The 21,917-nt window shown below is 40.7% G+C and overlaps 1 protein-coding gene across 4 annotated transcripts in view; it reads right to left on the reverse strand.

Moving 5' to 3' along the window:
• The window catches only part of LOC306852479 (supervillin-like), a 151,086-nt gene that overhangs the window by 38,114 nt on the left and 91,055 nt on the right, over window positions 1–21,917 (reverse strand). For all 4 annotated transcript variants that reach the window (XM_079389350.1, XM_079389347.1, XM_079389349.1 and 1 more), the window contains 4 exons: window positions 5,328–5,475; window positions 5,054–5,137; window positions 4,849–4,929; window positions 4,570–4,753 (listed from right to left, as the gene is read on the reverse strand). In XM_079389350.1, the coding sequence (XP_079245476.1) occupies window positions 4,570–4,753; window positions 4,849–4,929; window positions 5,054–5,137; window positions 5,328–5,475 (497 nt within the window). The remainder of the gene's footprint in view (window positions 1–4,569; window positions 4,754–4,848; window positions 4,930–5,053; window positions 5,138–5,327; window positions 5,476–21,917) is intronic.

Here is a 21,917-nt window from a genome sequence, read left to right on the forward strand (position 1 = left end):
CTGCGCAGCAAGTGTTGTTAAACATGAGAAACTGCTCTCTCATGCCTGCGCCGCGTGTTATTTATTAAATATTGTTACGGCCATGTATGTAAACTGACAGTGTGGAAGCTCATTATGCTAACAATAATTGATAACAAAATTTTGGAAGAAATAGTACAGCACCTTAAATCTTCAACCTGCTATCTTGACACACTTCCCACATCCTTTTTCAAAAATGTGCTTAACTGTCTAGAAGCTGATCTCTTAGAAGTAGTGAATGCCTCCTTCTTTCTGGGACTTTTCCAAACTCCCTTAAAACTGCAGTTGTTAAGCCCTTTCTGAAAAAGCGCAATCTTGATAACACCATGTTGAGCAACTATAGACCCATATCAAATCTTCCTTTCATAGATAAGATTATTGAAAAGGTAGTTTTTAATCAGCTGAACAACTACTTAAACTCAAATGGATACCTGGACAATTTTCAATCTGGTTTCCGAGCACATCACAGCACAGAGACAGCACTCATTAAGATAATAAATGATATTCGCTTCAATTCTGATTCTGGCAAAATATCAGTGCTGGTACTACTAGATCTTAGTGCTGCGTTTGACACTGTCGATCATAACATACTTCTAGAGAGACTGGAAAACTGGGTCGGGCTTTCTGGGATGGCACTCAAATGGTTCAGATCATACTTAGAAGGGAGAGGTTATTATGTGAGTATAGGAGAGCATAAGTCTAAGTGGACGGCCATGACATGTAGAGTCCCACAAGGCTCAATTCTTGCACCGCTCTTGTTTAGCCTGTATATGCTCCCACTAAGTCAGATAATGAGGAAGAACCAAATTGCCTATCACAGCTATGCTGATGATACCCAGATTTACCTAGCCTTATCTCCAAATGACTACAGCCCCATTGACTCCCTCTGCCAATGCATTGATGAAATTAACAGTTGGATGTGCCAGAACTTTCTTCAGTTAAACAAGGAGAAAACTGAAGTCATTGCATTTGGAAACAAAGATGAAGTTCTCAAGGTGAATGCATACCTTGACTCTAGGGGTCAAACAACTAAAAATCAAGTCAGAAATCTTGGGGTGATTCTGGAGACAGACCTTAGTTTCAGTAGTCATGTCAAAACAGTAACTAAATCAGCATACTATCATCTCAAAAACATTGCAAGAATTAGATGTTTTGTTTCCAGTCAAGACTTGTTCATGCCTTTATCACCAGCAGGGTGGATTACTGTAATGGTCTCCTCACCGGCCTTCCCAAGAAGACCATTAGACAACTGCAGCTCATCCAGAATGCTGCTGCCAGGATTCTGACTAGAACCAGAAAATCTGAGCATATCACACCAGTCCTCAGGTCCTTACACTGGCTTCCAGTTACATTTAGGATTGATTTTAAAGTACGTTTACTTGTTTATAAGTCACTCAATGGCCCAGAACCTAAATATATTGCTGATATGCTCACTGAATATAAATCAAACAGACCACTCAGATCATTAGGATCGAGTCAGTTAGAAATACCAAGGGTTCACACAAAACAAGGGGAGTCTGCTTTTAGCTATTATGCGGCCCGCAGTTGGAACCAGCTTCCAGAAGAGATCAGATGTGCTAAAACATTAGCCACATTTAAATCAAGACTCAAAACTCATCTGTTTAACTGTGCATTTGTTGAATGAGCACTGTGCTATATGTCCGAACTGACTGCAATGAATTTTAAGTATAATAATTTTCTTTAAATTTATTTTAAATCAATTTCTATATCATTTTAAAATTCCTTGTTTTTATTATTTTTATTTCCATGTTTTTATTGATTTTTAATGTCTATTTCACTTTCTTTTATGTAAAGCACTTTGAATTACCACTGTGTATGAAATGTGCTATATAAATAAACTTGCCTTGCCTATGCATACAGTTGGGCAAAAAAGTATTTAGTCAGCCACCAATGGGTGCAAGTTCTCCCACTTAAGAAGATGAGAGAGGCCTGTAATTTTCATCATAGGTACACTTCAACTATGAGAGACAGAATGGGGGGAAAGAATCCAGGAAATCACATTGTCTGATTTTTAAATAATTTATTTGATAATTATGGTGGAAAATAAGTATTTGGTCAATAACAAAAGTTAATCTCAATACTTTGTTATATACCCTTTGTTGGCAATGACAGAGATCAAACGTTTTCTGTAAGTCTTCACAAGGTTTTCACACACTGTTGCTGGTATTTTGGCCCATTCCTCCATGCAGATCTCCTCTAGAGCAGTGATGTTTTGGGGCTGTCGCTGGGCAACACGGACTTTCAACTCCCTCCAAAGATTTTCTATAGGGTTGAGATCTGGAGACTGGCTAGGCCACTCCAGGACCTTGAACTGCAGGGACTGTCTGGGACTGTAGGATTTGAGTCCCTGGCGGCGTAGTGTGATGGTAGTGATGGTAGCCTTTGTTACTTTGGTCCCAGCTCTCTGCAGGTCATTCACTAGGTCCCCCCGTGTGGTTCTGGGATTTTTGCTCACCGTTCTTGTGATCATTTTGACCCCACGGGGTGAGATCTTGCATGAAGCCCCAGATCGAGGGAGATTATCAGTGGTCTTGTATGTCTTCCATTTTCGAATAATTGCTCCCACAGTTGATTTCTTCACACCAAGCTGCTTGCCTATTGCAGATTCAGTCTTCCCAGCCTGGTACAAGTCTACAATTTTGTTTCTGGTGTCCTTCGACAGCTCTTTGGTCTTGGCCATAGTGGAGTTTGGAGTGTGACTGTTTGAGGTTGTGGACAGGTGTCTTTTATACTGATAACGAGTTCAAACAGGTGCCATTAATACAGGTAACGAGTGGAGGACAGAGGAGCCTCTTAAAGAAGTTGTTACAGGTCTGTGAGAGCCAGAAATCTTGCTTGTTTGTAGGTGACCAAATACTTATTTTACCGAGGAATTTACCAATTCATTCATTAAAAATCCTACAATGTGATTTCCTGGATTCTTTCCCCCCATTCTGTCTCTCATAGTTGAAGTTTACCTATGATGAAAATTACAGGCCTCTCTCATCTTTTTAAGTGGGAGAACTTGCACAATTGGTGGCTGACTAAATAATTTTTTGCCCAACTGTATATAGCCAAGATTTATATTTTTGCCTGGCTCCGCTCCCCAAGCCATTTTTTACTGGTACAAAACTTCTCACGTGATGAATGAATTAATGAATTATCTTAAACTATTGGCTTTATTTCACATCAAACACAAATAGAATCTAAATTAATTCTAATTCTATTTTTATACAATAAAAATAAAATGTACATCAAATAAAAAGCCTTGGACAAACTATGCCCCCCCCCCCCCCCCACAAAAACAACAACAAAACTATGCATTGTTTTCCGTCAAAAAGCACTTGATGGGAGTTTAAACTTCACAACAAACTGCAATCTTCGGAAGCGGAGCTGCGCGGAAAGTCACAAAAAAATGCCGTGCACACCGCCACATGAAATGAGTTCGCGTGCACTCAAAGTGAACTTCCGCCAACACCGCAATGACGTCATATTTGATGGACTTAACTAAGAATAATGGTCAAATTTATAACTGTTAATATTCTAAAATAAGATCTTCTTTATGACGTATGCAGCCTACAAATGTGACCTCTGGAGGATGCAACCTTCTGTTTGGGAAACGGCCGCAGACACGTAAAATATCAGCCTTTATACGTCACTTTTCGTGATGTTGGTTCAACTTTGCTTTTTGAACTGGAAGAATGAAATTGCTCCAAAAAATACAAAATTACCACTTTTCACTTAATAATAGACATAATGAGTAACATTACATCTAGGGTTTCATGACGCTTTAAAGAAGCAGCAGCCAACTGTATTGGATCTGACTGCAGCTGCATTGCAAATCGTAAATAAATAATTTCATAATGAAGTGAAGTAAAGTGACATACTGCCAAGTATGGTGACCCATACTCGGAATTCGTGCTCTGCATTTAACCCATCCAACGTGCACACACACAGCAGTGAACACACGCACACCATGAACACACACCCGGAGCAGTGGGCAGCAGCGCCCGGGGAGCAGTTGGGGGTTCGGTGCCTTGCTCAAGGGCACCTCAGTCGTGGTATTGAGGGTAGAGAGAGCGCTGGACATTCACTCCCCCCACCTACAATCCCTGCCGGCCCGAGACTCGAACCCACAACCTTTGGATTACGAGTCCGACTCTCTAACCATTAGGCCACGACTTCCCCAATAATGCTTTGTCTGTAAATTATGGTTTTATATGGATAATGTAATAACATTAGCCAATGGATCTTTTTCTTAAAAAACACATCGATTCTCTGCAGGAGACCTTTATTCACCCCCCGGAGCTGAGTGATGCATGTTTATTATGGATGTGTGGATTTTATTCTACTACTTTTGGACTGTTGAAAACAAACACCCGCTTACTCCCATTGAAACGCTTGGAAGAGCAAGGAAATTTTTTAATATAACTCCGATTGGATTCATCTGAAAGAAGAAAGTCATATACACCTAGGATGCTTTGAGGGTAAGTAAAACATGGTTTAATTTTCATTTTTGGGTGAACTATTCCTTTAAGACCAGTATCTCACTTAGGTGTGTCAGACTGGATGATGTTGAAGTCTTCTTCCTCAACCAGCAGGACACTGGAACTCAGAGCAGTGGGTGATAAGCAACTGTAGAACCGCCCAAATGTCTCCTCATCATCCAGTTTCATCACCTCCTTCTCTTTTTCCTCCATCACCTCGATGGTGGAATTCTTTGTGCCCGCAACTCCTGCATGTTAAATGAAATAAGATAAACAGATCCCTGCATACAACTATATTATGCATTAAGCTGCAAGTTATTAAAATAGTAATTAAATTAATAACCTTTATTGTGAAGTCTGTCCAAAAAGGACTCCAGTTTGTCCAGTCTTTTATCTCCTTCAGCATCGGGATGTGTGGAGATTTCTGTCAGAAGGACATTTTCCAGACATGAGAGAAGGACACATTGTAGAGACAATAGCCCTAATAATACATTACCGTGGCATGTGAATATTCAAACAGGGCCACAGATGATGTCATAAACTGATACCTTCTAATGGTTTGACTGGTGTGCTGTTGCTGGCCTTCTTGCTGAGGATGATGGGAACATCCTCTCTGTTAGGTGACACTAAGCCTGATGGGAAACAGATGTGTCAACATCAAAACATTCTTATCACTGCTTGAACCACAGGGTGCACACTACAGCCTGATTTGCTATTTGCATGGCTCAAAGTGTTTTGCTTGGTTTGTGCATTGAAAAGGTTCAGCTCTCAGCACAAAGCATAGTCTTTGGCTGGAAACCAGGCAAATCATTTCCTCCCCACCTCTCTTAGCCATTCGTCCCGCCACAGAGAACTGGGTAGAGTCATTAGAAGCTCCTTTGCCTTTAGATTTCCATTGTTCCTCCTTCTCCTGCAAGATCTTCATCCGTTCAGCCAAAGACATTTTTGGTTCTATGTCTGCAGAAGAATTCTAAAGACAGAAAAAGAAAAACAACATGAATCTGTTAAGCCGTTCCGTTCTGAAATCCCAATTGTGCTTTAGAACTCAAACAAGCTCAGATTGTGATTATAAGTTTATGTCTTGCAAGAGAAACCACCTACTTAAGTTCATCTGACAAACACACTGAGATGCATTGGAATATAAAAATATTCAGATATCTGAATATGAACCACGTTAATGCCAGGTGTAAAGGAGGCCGTTAGCACCCAAAAATTGCTTAAATCCTCCAGCCGAGCTCTCATCTGTGACAAAAATATATCTTAAAATGAAGTAATGTAACACACTTATCAAAGTCAAAAACCAAAAGCTCCACCTTTTGATAGAGGCTTCAGTGGCTGGCAATGAAATACATTTCCATGGATTCCATGATTTAAAAATCTGTTCTTCAGTTCTATCAGTAATAATTACTAATAACAATTTGTATGGTGTGTCTTATTGTGTTGGCTAAATGGCCTGTGGAGAAACCTTTCTCTGCCTTCCTTATGGAGGCCAAGTCAGTTCACTGTAAATTTTATGGTGCTGAAATGCTATAACAAATATCTTCTCAATGAATTTGCAGGACTTGAAATGACTGGATCCATTAAACATAAAAATAGCCCAAATGGTTTATTCAATTTAGCTGACAAGATCTGGAGGGAATTTTAATTAGGGGGACCAGTGCCTGCATGTGGCTAAATTACATGAGAGCACAGAGAGATTTTAAACGTAGGGTTGAAGCAACTAAAGTGCAATATGAAGCTGCTCATCAACTCAAATATATTTAACTTAAATTATATTTAACTGCTTTCAAATGTCATATTTACTTAATAAGAGGAAAGGGAGTTTAGTTTGTACTAATGAGTTTTCCACTGAGAATATATTCCTCTAGCTAAAAAGTCAGGTAATCTGACATTTCTTGTTGTCTCATTTCTGGTGACTCTGAAACTAGATATTTCACTTCTTTGCTATTTTTAGAAAACAGTAGAATGAAGATGTATCAGGCAATTTAAAGCAAAGGACTTAGAGCATAAAACAACAATTACAATTTGCTCTAAATCAGATCCTCTAGAAAAATAGTGCTACAAAGTGTCAGAATGAAATCATCCGTCCATCCTCACCCAACAGCCACTCTCATGAATCAGACACTTCATAAATGGGCCCCGCGTGGAGTGTAATAATAACAGGTTAACTGATACTGGAGTCTGTCACTCAGACTGTGACTGAGAATGGGCCCTCAGGACTGAACAGGATGGAGGCTGATTTAAAAAACTGAAGGCTTGAAGGCCAACACTGCTTACTGCCTCCCCACATCTGGAACATATGGTAATCACAGGTGTCCCTTTCTAAGCCCAAGTGTGGAAAAAAGCCCTTGTAAATTCCAGAATTTAATATTCAAAGCCCTGTGGATAAATAATATCTGATGTGTCCCCAGTCCTTTAACAGGAATTTGAACATGTACACGTGTACACATATATATATGTGTCAAAAGCTGTAAAGCAAATAATTTAAGGGGAATTCCTGGTGTTGTAGGGGAGGAGGAGTTGGAATATTTCCCTTAAAGCCTCACAGGAAGACATTTTTCCATGAAACTCAGGAACCAGAGCAATGTTATATATAAAGAGATATACTGACAGTTTCTGAGAGCTTCCAATTTAGACTGGATCAGTAGTTGTTTAAAAAAAAAGAAAAATGCTTAGGCATGAATTAAATAAACACATTTAACTGAAAGCAGAAGCAGACACACTGAGTAGTTTGTCAGTACACTACAAAAAATATTCTTACAATTCTTGAAAAAGACTTTTCGTATTTTTTTTCCATTAAAAATATCTAAAAATCCTTGAAACAAGATACATTTTATCTGATATAAACTAGGGATGCACAATTTTATCGGATGTTGGATGTTTATTGGAATCGGCCAATAATGGCTTAAAATGTAAACATTGTCCCTATATGAAAAAATGTAGATATGCCTTGCTGATTAGACAAGTAACTCGTGATACTCATAGTTTTGAATTTCTTCTAAATAAAAGAGCCAATCGCTAATAGGTAAAGTCAGTGCATCACTGCAGCTGCTGTTAGAAGTCACAGTTGCTATCGAAACAGTCAGTGTTCTGAGACGACTGCGGATGCGCGCTGGCTGGTCTAGCCTGAAAAATATGCTTTTTAACCTTGAGCATAAAAAACAACATTTATGGGACCGCTGTTGTCAGATTCCATAGGTGATTTTAAATCATTTAATTGTAAGCTTGGTGAACAGTTTTGGAAAATTTGATGTTTCTCCATTCAAAGAGATAGTAGCTACACTTGCATGCCCGAGAGGCATTTCAAAGATGGCGGCCAAGTGAAATGACTTGCCTTAAAGGGACTTTGGGGTGTGCTAGCGATAAGATTATGTCAGCAGTGTGGTCATTCTTGGAGCAAACTTTTGCCAGAATGGTGATCAGATTAATTGTTTTGGATCGCCAAATTGAATCTGAGAATAGAGAGTAAGGGGCTGTTTACGTTGCACCTAAAAGCGTGTGTAAAATGGTAGGCGTGTCGCTTTTTCCTTCTTTCCGAAGTGTTCGTGGTGTCTACTGTTGCTAAGCAACCATGACCTGCACTCTCCATTATGACACAGTGTTTCAGGAAGTTTGAGCAAAGAATAAATGGATTTCCAGCACTGGAAACAAAAATGCTGTGATGCCAAACTGCCTCATGGAAGAAGAAAACCGTTGTGATTACAACTATGACGATTAGCGCGTATCAGGATCAGCTAAACACTGGATTTTCAAAAGTATGTGAAATACTTAAAGTACGCAGCATAGAATCTTTAAAATATGTCCAAGAGTTTTACACACCGGTCTGTTATTGTGGGGACACTTCCACACTCCTAAACATGATGCGACAAAAAATATGACTGGTTGCTTTAAGAGTCAGCCATGTGGCCTTTTGGGTGGGTCTTGGCCATTCAAAGCGGCCAAGGATCCCAGCAGAGTTGCCAAGTCCACTTATTATGCACAACTTTGGGCTTCTTTTTTTGTTAAGTTGTGTGAAAAAATCCTGGGTCACGGGTTGCGGTTTATTGTGCTTCTTTTAAAAAATATGGTTGCTTGTTAGGAAAATCTGACAAGCAACTTAGTTTCTTTACATTTATGTTTGCTGTATTCTTCAATGCATTGATTGACACTGTCTGCCCACAGTTAAAGGCCAATTAGTATAGCAATAATATATGGAAGCATATGGGTAGCAAAATTAATTAAGAAATGTAATATATAAAAAAATAAATAAAAAACAATGGCGGCGCGCACAGACGCTGTGGCTTCTCTCTCTCCCGACTGAATGGTGTTTTCGTGTTTTTTGTCTTGTAATTCGCAATGTTTTTCGTCTCGTCTACCTGTCTTTAAGCTCGCATACAGTCGTGAGTTTCTGCTCGATGTCGGCAGAATCACATTTTTACAGTTAAACTCAGCACACGCCGAAGAGCTGCGGGACCTCGGACTGCTCCGAAAGCCTACTCCATCACCGACCCCCACTACTGCACCTCGCCCACAGAGGAGGCGCTACAAGCGGCGTGAGAGGAAGCAGAAGAGGGGTAAGCGCGGAGGTATCCGAGCTAGGCTAGCGGCCAACCCACACAAGCCAGCTATCCCCACCATCGTACTGGCGAACGTACGCTCTTTGGACAATAAACTGGACTACATCCGACTACTTCGCTCTACTCAGAGGACTGTAAGAGACTGTTGTGTTTTTGTGTTTACGGAAACATGGCTTAACAACAGCATACCGGACTGCGCCATACAGCTCGACCAGCTAACATGCTATCGAGCTGACAGAGCTCTCGTCGAGGGAGGTAAGATCCGCGGTGGCGGGCTTTGTGTTTACATCAATGATGCATGGTGCCGTGACGCTGTTGTGGTCTGCAAACACTGCTTACCCTTGATGGAGTTTATGATAATTGAGTGCCGGCCGTTCTATCTACCGAGGGAATATACAGCTATACTGCTCGTTGCTGTATACATCCCTCCCAGCTCCAACAACAACAACAGGAGTGAGGCACTAAATGATCTGTACCAGCACACCAGTGAGCAGCAGACAGCCCATCCAGATGCTTTTCTCATCTTGGCTGGGGATTTCAACCACTCAGACTTAACAGAAGAGTGTGTTCCCAAAAATACATCAACACATAGACTTTCCAACAAGGGGAAAAAATACTTTGGACTTTATTTACACCACCCAGAGAGGAGCTTACAAGGCCCCCCCCCTCCCCCACCTCGGAGCCTCAGACCACATCACTGTCATGCTAATGCCTGCATACAGACCGCTCGCTAAAGTCATCAAACCAATACACAAACAGATTCAAGTGTGGCCGGAAGGGTTGTCAGAGGCACTTCAAGACTGTTTTGACACCACTGACTGGAATATGTTTAAACAGGCTGCAACACACAACAACACTACAGACCTCCAAGAGTACTCAGCGACTGTCACTGCCTACATCACCAAGTGCATTGATGATGTAACGGTCACAAAGTCCATCATTGTCAGGGCCAACCAGAAGCCGTGGATGACAGGGGAGGTTTACAGACTTCTGAAGGCTCGGAACGATGCCTTTAGAGCTGGAGATGAGGAGGGCCTGAAGACAGCTAGGGCCAACCTTTCTGAATACTGAATACCTTCTTTGCTCACTTTGAGGCACAAAACAGCACCACTGCACAGAAGACTCCACCTCCTCCCGGCGACCAGATGATGACGCTGTCCCCGGACAGTGTGAGGAGATCCCTCAGCAGGATCAACGCACGCAAAGCTCCGGGTCCTGACAACATTCCTGGGCGTGTACTGAGAGACTGTGTAGTGGAACTCACTGGTGTCTTCACAGACATCTTCAACATCTCGCTAAATCAGGCCGTTGTCCCCACATGCTTCAAAACTACCACCATCATTCCAGTCCCGAAGAAGTCATCTCCATCCTGTTTCAATGACTACCGTCCAATAGCACTCACTCCTATTCTCATGAAGCGCTTCGAACGGCTAGTCATGCACCACATCAAGTCTTTCCTCCCCCCCTCCCTGGACCCCTTCCAGTTTGCATATAGGTCCAACCGCTCGACCGATGATGCCATCGCCACTGCCCTCCACCCAGCCCTCACACATCTGGACAAAAAAGACGCATATGTCAGGATGCTGTTCATAGACTTCAGTTCAGCATTCAACACAATCATCCCTCAACAGCTCACTCACAAACTGTTCCAGCTGGGGCTCAACACCTCTCTGTGCAACTGGCTGTTGGACTTCCTGACCGGGAGACCTCAAGCAGTACGGGTTGGCAGTAACACATCCAGCACCATCACACTGAACACTGGGGCCCCCCAAGGATGTGTGCTGAGCCCCCTCCTCTTCACTCTGCTGACCCACGACTGCACACCGTCACACAACTCCAACCTGTTCATTAAGTTTGCGGATGCCACAACTGTGGTGGGTCTCATTAGCAACAGAGATGAGACAAACTACAGGAGCGAGGTGAGCCGCCTGGCTGGGTGGTGCAGTGACAACACTCTTTCTCTGAATGTGGAGAAGACGAAGGAGATTGTTGTTGACTTCAGCAGAGTACACACTCAGCATGCCCCTCTGACCATCAACGGTGCGACTGTGGAGAGAGTGAGCAGCACCAAGTTCCTGGGTGTGCACATCACAGAGGACCTCTCCTGGACTAAAAACACTGTAGCACTGGCCAAGAAAGCACAGCAGCGTCTCTACTTCCTCCGCAAACTGAGAAGAGCCAGAGCCCCTGCCCCCATCATGTGCACTTTCTACAGAGGCACCATCGAGAGCATCCTAACCAGCTGCATCACTGTGTGGTATGGCGCTTGCAACGCATCCTGCCGCAAGTCACTTCAGCGCATAGTGAGAGCAGCTGAGAAGATCGTTGGTGTCTCTCTCCCCTCCCTCCAGGACATTTACAGCACCCGTCTCACCCGCAAAGCCCTCCGCATTGCAGGTGATCCCACCCACCCGACACGCAGCTTCTTCAGTCTGCTGCCATCAGGGAGGAGACTGCGGAGTCTCCAGGCGAGGACCAGCAGACTGAAGGACAGCTTCATACATCAGGCTTTCTATACTTAAAAAAAAATGTATTTTTTTATTTGGGCTAGTTAAATAACTTTTCGGGCTACCAAAATCTGAAGAGTACCTGCCCGAAGAGCTACCATGGATTTTTTGCGAGCCCTGATGTGTAATAAAATGGAATGACACAGGGAAAAAGTATTGAACATACGAAGAAAGGGAGTTTCAAAAAGGCTTGGAAAGCCAAGACACCAGCTGAAATTTATGAGTAATTAGAAAACAATCCTGCCCCTGGTCAGTGGAAATTATTTAGCTGGTTATTAGAGGTTATTAGGCCCTACTTGGCTTATTAGCTAGTTCAGTCCCAACACCTACCAGGATTATGAAGATGAAACAAGGGTGGACATTTCAGCAAGACAATGATCCCAAACACAGCCAAGGAACTCTCAATTGGTTTCAGAGAAAGAAAATAAAGCTGCTAGAATGGTCCAGCCAATCACCTGGCTTGAATCCAATAGAAAATAAGAACTAAAGATCAGTTCAAAGAAGAGGCCCGCAGAGCCTTCAAGATTTGAAGAATGGGCCAAAATCACACCTGAGCAATGTATGCGACTAGTTTCTCTATACAGGAGGCACCTTAAAGGGTTACTCCACTCCAAAATGAAAATTTTTGTCATTAATCACTTACCCCCATGTCGTTCCAAACCCGTAAAAGCTTTGTTCGTCTTCAGAACACAGTTTAAGATATTTTGGATGAAAACCGGCAGTCTTGTAACTGTCCCATTGACTGCCAAGTAAATAACACTGTCAAGGCCCAGAAAAGTATGAAAGATCTCGTCAAAAGCGATGTTACGTCAAAATTACGTCATTGTAATTTTATGAAACTATGAGAATACTTTTTGTATGCAAAGAAAACTAAAATAACGACTTTATTCAACAATTTGTCTCCTCCGAGTCACCGTAGCAGCATTTTGGAGAGTATTCGCTGGACGCAAACTGTGTATGCTGTTCTATGTCAGCTGCATGCACCACACGGATACGCCATTTTCGTTCAAATCAAAGCGTAAATAAACATGGAAATCGTATCCGTGTGGTGTGGCTGACACAGGACAGCATATGCTATTTGCGTCCAGTGGATACTCACGATCCCAACCTGTCAATCATTATATCAAGGTGGGGCTCAGCAACAAGACGCACAATATGTTAATATTCCCCATTAACCAAATGCTTTTTACCTGCCTCAACATCTCTCACTGTTTTACACTCCAACTGATGCACATAAGCAAACAGACTCTTCAACACTTATTTACTTGCCACCTTACACCGTGGCTACACTGGACGAGACAGCTGTGCCGCATCACGCCGCTTCCAGTGTAGACAGCATCGCTGATTATACTGGGTTCAATACTGTCAGTTGTTTTGCTACACATATGTTTCCATAATGATATGAGTGCTGTAGCGTAATTCATAAAACATTCTGCCCCCTTCTCCCCCTCATTGAAGAATAAATCATGTTAAAAAAAAAGGAGCGTGATGCTGTAATCCAAGTGATGATAGTAGTAGACGTAATTTTATAAAGGTAAATTTTCAGTTTTATAATGTTTTTGTAACGTATTATCACGGGCTGTAAAAAACAAGTAGGCTTATACTAATAACAGCAGTATATAAATTTGGTTTAAATGTATTTTATTAGGCTATAAATATGTATAAATATGTTACAGCTCCCTTTTGAAGCTCTTATGTTTTTCTTTCTAATTCTATTCTGCTCACAGGTGATTGAAGATGAGTTTTGTTTCCGCTTTGGTTTTTGTAAAATACCTTCTGTTTTTACTTTTCAGATAAAAGAGTGGTTTCAGTATAATATGTTGCAGGCTCATTTATTGATCATAAAAAATATTGATGATAAAATATCATAAAAAAATACCGGGCTTGTTTTGGGCTTATTTTTGAAGCTTCAGTTGCTTATTTGTCTCGTGAGAGTTGACAACAGTGGTTCCCAGACCTCTATAAAAATACAACATCTTTGAAAGGGACTTTGCCTTCTGCCGTCAGTCTGAAGGTCTGGTTATGCGAGACTAAGGTGTTTTCATCTCACAGTGGCACAGACAGTGTTGCGACTGTGTCAAGGTTTGTGCACATTTGCCGTGCATCTACATTTGAAATGACAAACTTGAGTGTGCAAAAGACATGACATGAGAATGGCCCCTAAAACAGTCACAAGCACATGCAGTCGTAGCAGCAGAGGCAGCCTCCCTGGGTCCTAATGCCTGTACAGTAAGGAATTTTATTTATGTAGGAGGCTCTGTTGGCCTACTTGTAATAAAATGAAAGTAAAATACACAAATAACATTGACGCCATAGACAATGCTTAAGCCTAGTCCCAGACTAAAATGCATGTCTGGACTATTTTAACTAAAAGAAACTTGCACTGACTGATCTTAAAATATGTCAGTTTCATTATTTTGTCTCAAGACGCAGACCAGTAGTGTTTTTATCTAAGGCATGTTTATAAAAGCTAATTAAATCTCTAATTTAATTTACACACACAAGCAAAACTAACCAAAATTAAATAAAAAAAATGGTGTTGTTTCCAAACAAAAGGAAATATATCGGCATCGGCTATCGGCCAAGTTGAGTTGAAAAATATAGGCAAAAAAACAATATCGTGCATCCCTAATATAAACAGTGAACACTTGCTTTCAGGGTGAATCTTGAATACAAATACAAGTATTGTTTTGTAGCAGAAAAAAAGTCAGAAGCAATCTGTGAGTGCCACAACACATTTTTTTTTTTTTTTTTTGAAGCAGGCATACATATAATTGAGACATAAAGATGCAACACAATATAATACCAAAAAACACTAGCACAGAACTTAAAGTATAGCATTACTCACCTGGGAGTGGAGCACTACAAACTATGCTGAGGCAGATAGTGAAAGCAGAGGAGATAGAGCAGGTGCCTGAGGTGAAAAAGGAATGACAAAGAGGGTAAAGACAGAGGTCAAAAGGTCTTTCTGAATACACGGGTGAATCTCACAAAAAAGTCTGTTCAAATAGAAAAATAATATTGTATACAAAAATATTACATAATATAATATCATATTTTTTCATAAAGTATTTTTAATACCCAATATTTAATGTATACAAGCATATTACTGACCTAAATGCTAACAGACAGAAAATAAATAAATTAATTAATTGTTAAAAAGTAACTCCAATTTTTTGATTGGACAATTTTAATGGGCATTTCTTGACAGTTTTCGTGAGATTCATCTGGTTAGAAGGTAAATCAAAGTAGAGGAGAAGAAATCAGAAAAGACAACTATAATGGCTCCAGCATCTCCAATTCAAAAACATCTCAAACTACCTAACATAAAAATCACCTAAAGCCAAGAGCTCAACAGACAAACTGTTCATCATGTGAGTCAATGACAGTCCAGAGCTCCAGAGGAGCGATTAGATGGTGTGACTGGATGTCAGACTCATGAATGAAGAGGTGCAAAGCTAGGAGCACCTCCAGGGGACTGAACAGAGAAAGAGAGATTGAAAGTGTGAAAGAGAGAGGCTGGGCTGAGGTCATTGTTACAGTTCCTAAGCAGGTTTCCCATAAAATGTTTTCATTTGGCTCTGTTTTAGCTGAGCTCACATTTTTTCAAACAGTTTCTAATGAGCACTCAAAAAGTGTGAGTGAGAAGAGAAAGAAACTGACTCATTCTTGAGAGGATTATAAACTGTGCATCAAATCCCTGGGGTTCTGGGAGATTTTCTCTGTATTTGATTCATCTGTAAACGGGCAACGCATTAATCCTCATCTGCTGAGGAATCTATAATGAAATATCTAACAAAGCGAGCAAATGATTACTTTTATAGATCATGCCCAGCAATGCTCAGTGGGAGACCGAAGATTTTGACATTGACCTCTTCTTTCACGTAAAGGCAATTATTGGTAAAAGTCTGTACGGCAGAAAAATTGAAGCTGAACCAAATGAGGATGTCTCTTGGTACAACCCTGTCATAAGTTATATGGCATTATGGTCAGTGGCTTAGCTTGGCCTGGCTAAAAGGAAGCAGCTGTAAGCGGTTGCATGTATCTGCAATGTGCGCCCTTGACACTAGAACTACATTCTTTTAATTTCTTTTTTTTTTTTTTCAGGGCCAAAATGAATGACAACATCTGCTCATTTTAATTTTTTTCTTTGGCACAGATTTCATTTCACAATCACAGATGTTCCTTTCTGCATTCAGGACTGCTTCTTGTCACATTACATGATTTAATAACAATGTCTCATAGCGTCTTCTCATGTTGTTCCAAATCTGTTTGTTACTGTATTTCACATCTATATTTTATGGTCACATCACATTAGAGAGGTTATTTTTACAGGCTTTTCATTTAGCTATGACTGTCACATTTATAGATCCAACAGATGGCCCAATAGAAACTTCATAAGGGATAATGTACGGAACATCATCTCTAAAACCATGACAGGGTAAGAAAGATTTTGAGGGGACTTGAAGACTTCTTAAGGGATTCATTTGTATAATAATCACACATTGACAGCTCATTATCCATCTACTTGCCAAACAAGTATAACTGCTTCATGAAATATGAACCAGCACAATGCATGGTCAACAAATGGTGATTTTCATCTATTTTCTAAAGCTGAGCATGTGAATGAGTCAGGTTAGACCTAACCTCTCGGACAAAACTTACTGTTCAGCTCTTTAGCCAGACAGATGGCGAGTTGTTCAGAGTCAGCTTGAGCCCAGACAAAAGAAGATTATTCACTCAAATTTGGCACAAATTTGGCATTTCCCCCCACCCAGATTAATGGAAGCAGTGTAAAATTGGAAAGACTGAATTTAAGATGTTCTTCTTGTTAAGTTGTTTTTACATAGGAATAGTGATGTTGCTAGGGATTAAAGGCCCACACTGTAAAAAAATAATTGTTGAGGCAACTTGATGCAGATGCTCAAAGACTTCTGAGTTCTCTCAACAATAGTTTTTTAGTTCTGCTCTGTAAAGATACTTTGTTGAGCCAATATAAATTTGTTTATTCATGCAACGCTGATTGTCTTATTTTGCTAATGGAAAAATTCTTGTCACAGCAACTGTAACAATAATTACTGTCATTGAGGTAATTCACTTTTTTTCTGTTTCCTGGAAGAAAAAAAGAATGTTTAAAAAGTCACCACACCATCGACTTTATGTTATCACTATCGTTTGTAAGACAATTTACAAGACTAAGATATCCAGGAAATGGACATAAGTGGTTGAACATACTCCAAATATGCAGTTTCATTTTTTACAGTGCACTGCACAAACTTTTGTGTAAAAAATAAAATAAAAATAAATGAATAAAATAAAAAACAAATAATTCTTTCATTAAAAGTGCAACAGGTGATTGTCTTCAGAAACATTTTTTGTTATGCTGGTTGAAAGTCTCTTCACATCCCGATAGCAATCATTAAGTTAAGTGGTCTAAATGTATTTATATATTCTGTGGAAGGCATAGGACAAAAGAAATGTTCGTCCAATCAAACCACTTGGACGAACATTTCTTTTGTCCTATGCCTTCCACAGAATATACAAATACATTTAGACCACTTAACTTAATGATTGCATTTATTATCTTTCCTACATGCCTGTCAACATATGTTTTTGCATACCTCTACACACCCTGTTCACGCAGACAGGAAACGTCATTAGCGCATTCACGTATGCTGTGCAGACAGAGCGAGAATGGCAGGCAAACATCAACAACCTGATCTTCCTTCCTGGTATTGTAGTACTTTTACAAACTGTACTGTAACATCTGCTTATAATCCTTGATGGTTGTTGGGACTTTATGTCTTAAGAGACCGCTTTTAGCCTTTTGACATTTGCATATAATTCACAGACCTGGCCCCACATTCAACCTTTATATGGGTGCTAAATTGCCAATGGTTGTCCCCCTACTGTCAAAAAGACGCTAAACAGATTGACTATCTTTTCTCTCCATCGGACTTCAAACAAATTCCAAAGAGAACTAATACCCCCTTTCCACCAGCTGGAACCAGGTGCTAGTTCAGAGCCAGTGCTATAGCCGGTTCTTAGTTGGTTCGACTGGCGAACCCTTTAAGAACCGGTTGCTTTTCCACAGGCTAGAGAGCCAATACAGAGCCAGGTCTTACGTCACAATATGTTTCATGTTTTGGTTCACTAGCACGGCACAACAGGCATCTGTACAAAGCATCAGCGCCATGCAGACCAATCGATCGGCACACAACACACTAAAGCACACTAAAGCACCGCGAGAGCGATCCAAAAGCATAAAGAGCAGTCTGCTTTCCAGTCGCTCCCACAGCACCCTGATGCCTTGCACCGAACGGTCCGCGCAGCGCCGATCCATCCCGAACAAGCCTAATCAAACTATCAACAATGGCGGACGTTGCATTGCTATTGATGTTCATGGCTTTGCGAACCTCCATCGGCATCCAAACACAGAGACTCAAACGTGTTTGCGTTTAGCTGCTATTTCAAATATGGCGGTCCAAAGTTTCTGTTCGTCTTGTTGGTCACGGTAACCCAGCCCCTGACGCAAGCGGTTCTTCCTTCTAGCCCAGCAATGTTTTGGTGATACTTACGAACCACTTTTCCTGGTTCGAAGCTGGAGCTTTGGGTGTCGAAAAACAAAGAACCGGTTTGAAACTAGGCTCTGGCTCCGAACCAGCACTGGAACTGCCTTGGTGGAAAAGGGGTATAAATGACCCTCAGTACCAGGCCTGGCTGACCAGTGGACTACCCCATGACTACATCACACATAACACACACGCATAGAGACATTTCCTTTATTTAGACTATAATCAATCAGTTACAAATGTATATGGTATATGCATGTGTTGTTAGTATATTTCCATAGTATATTAGCCTAGTGACCACTCGTTATCTGTATTAGTTAAGCTCTAAACGCTTATATTCAGGTATATGAATGTATCTCTGGTTTATTATCTTCTAGATGTCTCTGTCTTGATATCAAAATGATCAGGGCCCGTATTCATAAAGATTCTAAGAATCCTCTCAGAGAGCTCCTATTTTAGCTTAAAAATTTCTAACTAGGAGTCTTAGTTTAAGAGTGATTCAGTACCAATCTGAGAGCAACTCTGAGCAAGGAAAAGACAAAAACTTTTATCTTAGTGAGGAGGCGGGGCTGACCCCGTTGCTAGGAATGACACAGTCTTTTGAAGACTGTGATTGGTTGGTTGTCAAGAAGGAAATAAAAGAGCGCTTTTAAGAGTAGGGTATATTATAAGCCTTCACTTTGAAATTACAGGCGTAATTTTTCGTCTCGCTCTTTCTCTCTTTCTCACACACACACACACAAACACATACACACACACATTATATATGTATATATAGTCTTTATTTTTTATTTACCATGCTGTCATACTTACAGAGCCGGCGCCAGGGCACCTCCATCGGGGGGCATTTAAATTTCTATGGGGGGCACAAATCACGTTGTGTGTGTGTGTGTCGGGGGACGGGGGCTGCAATCTGTGATCTCGTGCAGTTGCTGACACTCGCTAAAGCGTGCAATCGCTTTATGTGCGCTGTTTTATCTGTACTTTCGCTTTCAAAATCGATCGCGTTCAGCAACGAGGGGAGAGGATGGAAAGTGGGGTGCCCCCCCTTGGCGCCGGCCCTGCATACTTACCGTGTTTTATAGGAAATGAACAGAGACACAGCCTAATAAGTGCTGTAACAGACCCAAATCATCACTGCTGCATAGTTGCATTTTTCCAGTTGCCAAATATGTTAATGTAGTGATTACATCCATTTCTGGCGCTATGGCATTTCTGCGCGGTGTCGGAGATGTTAGCGCGCCTCTAATAAGATTGGTCACAAACATGATCCTTGCAAGATCTAATGTGTAGCGTCTTATTAACTCACTGTCATGCATTGTGTGCAACACATTTCTTCTCCCTCTTCATGTTTTGTCCATTTTATCCGCTGCTAAAGAAACTCTTAAGCCTCTTAAATGTCCTCGTCCGTACTCCTAACAGTTTTGGACCTTAAGACCTCTTTTAACACACTCTCTCTCTCACACACTCTCTCTCTCTCACAGGTTAAGATTCTTTCTGAATTACTTTTTTCTTTACTAGGATATTTTCTTTAATTTTAAGAGGAAATTTTCTTAGAATTGTGTTACTAGGAGCAACTCTTAGCACTAAGATTCTTCATGAATACAGGCCCTGCTCTTTATTCCTAAAACAATGATGCACACTATGTGATCGTGAAAGGCATCATACTAGTTTTACTGTACTGTGAGCAAAACTACACCGATTCTTCACTAGTCATAAAACATGCAAATGAGGTGTCAAATGGGACAAAGAAACACTTTCCCACTGAAACTATGCGCCTTGTTATTGGTCAAACTAACCAAAATGGGTGTTACAGGAAAACCAGATAAAACTACCTCCACACCCAAAAGGTGGGTCTTCTCTTTACTTTCGGTGCCCTGGAGACACACATATCACCTTGGAAATCTCGCGACTCCCCTTTCGGGGGGAGTCCGAGCTTCTGGCAGTTTTAAGTTCAGTAACTTTGTTGATTCACTTCAGACCAATCAACCCATGGCTGGGATGACGAAGCTTTCACTCCTAAAGGAATTCATCAAGAATCTGAGCATTATACATGCACCAGGACACTTTACTCAGCACCAACAAAACCAATATGCAAGTAACCGCTTGTTAACTATTTAGATGCGCTTCTAGGCTTCAACCCCTTTTAATTAAGGTGATGTGATTCTCTGATGGTTCTAATTAGAGATCGACCGATATATCGATTTACCGATATTTTTCCCGATATTTAAGCATTTTTCCATAATCGAATATCGGTTTTGTAATATCGGATTCCCCGATAAACACCCCGATTTCAGAATTGCACGCAGGATCGCAACTGCAGCGCATCTGAGGGGAGACGAGACAGCAACGGTGTGCAGGTACTTGATTTGCTGTAGTTAGTAAACTATTTAATATTACAGGCATTAATGCACAAATTAGATGTATTACATAAATGCCTGATATATAGTTTAAATGCAACTTGGCTCTAAGAAATATGATAAATAAGATACTCTGTCAAGCCCTGTCCCTATAAAGATAGGCTATAACTTTGCCTGAAATAACACAGCCATGAATTAGCACATGGTGGAAATAAAAGCACTGAATTTAATTCTCTCTGTGGTCTATTAGTCTCGTGAAGTCGGAGTCACATAGATAATCCGTCAAGTCCTCTCCCAATAAAGACGTAACTTTGCATGAATTAAATAATACAGCCATGAATGATTGCATGTTGGAAAGAAAAGCATTGAATGTAATTCTCTCTCTGTTGTCTATATGCTCATCATTAGTCTCGTGAAGCCGCTTTCATATTGCAGTTCACTCAGCGGGTTGATGCTCAAGAAATGCTCAGCACGGCCACCGCATGTAACTTTTAACAAGATTCACTTTTTTGAAGCACCCTAAATTGTATTAACACTTACTATATAACCATTATTTCGTTTATAAACATCTAAATTAATGCAACTCTATGGAAATTAATTATTTATCTCCGCGATCGATCGCAGTTTGAGTAGCCTATAGTTCTGTGTAAAGGCATAGATAAACCGCGCTGTCAGCAGCATAATTTAGAGCATGCCAGTTGAGAAATGCAATAAAATACAATGCTTGTTATATTCCAATATTCCAGAGAATATTATTCCGTGAATTAACATTATCCAGTGAATTATTCTTCACTCTTTATCCTATTAAACAGCTTATAAACCTACTAAAACTGTAGTTAAAAATGAAGTTGATATGACTCCTTTCCTTTATTTTCTCCATTTGAAAACATTAGACTTTCTATGTTCATTTTGCTTACTGCTAATATTAGTGTTGCTGCTAAAGCTTTTTATAAATAAAATGTTTTTTTATTGTTGTAATACGAAGATTAAATTTAACATGACAGGGCTCTAGACTGCGACCAAAATGGTAATTGTTTGCGAGTTAAAATTTGACGTGGTCGCATTTGTACGAGTGCCAGGTCTGCGCTACTCCAAAGCGTCTGCTTCATACAGCGCGCGCTGCCAGCCGCAGCACATTATAGCAGGAGTCAGATTTCATTGATGACGTGAAGAGAGGTGCTTTCAGCACGAGCGCTTAGTGGGTAGAGCCTGGTTTATACTCGCCGCGTCAGCACGAGCGTGAAGGTGCGCGTCGCGGATGGAGCGCAACGGATGGATTTGTTTTCAAACTAAAGTAAAAGACCGCTTCTTAAACCAGAGAAGGTGAACGTGGTGGTATTCTTGTAGAAAAAACATGCAAGTCCTGTCAGCTACAGCCAGTTTAGTTTTACTTTTCTTTTTGTTTTCGTTTTGAGAA

The sequence above is a fragment of the Barbus barbus genome, assembly GCF_936440315.1.
Source record: "Barbus barbus genome assembly, chromosome: 32".
Lineage (NCBI taxonomy): Eukaryota > Metazoa > Chordata > Actinopteri > Cypriniformes > Cyprinidae > Barbus > Barbus barbus.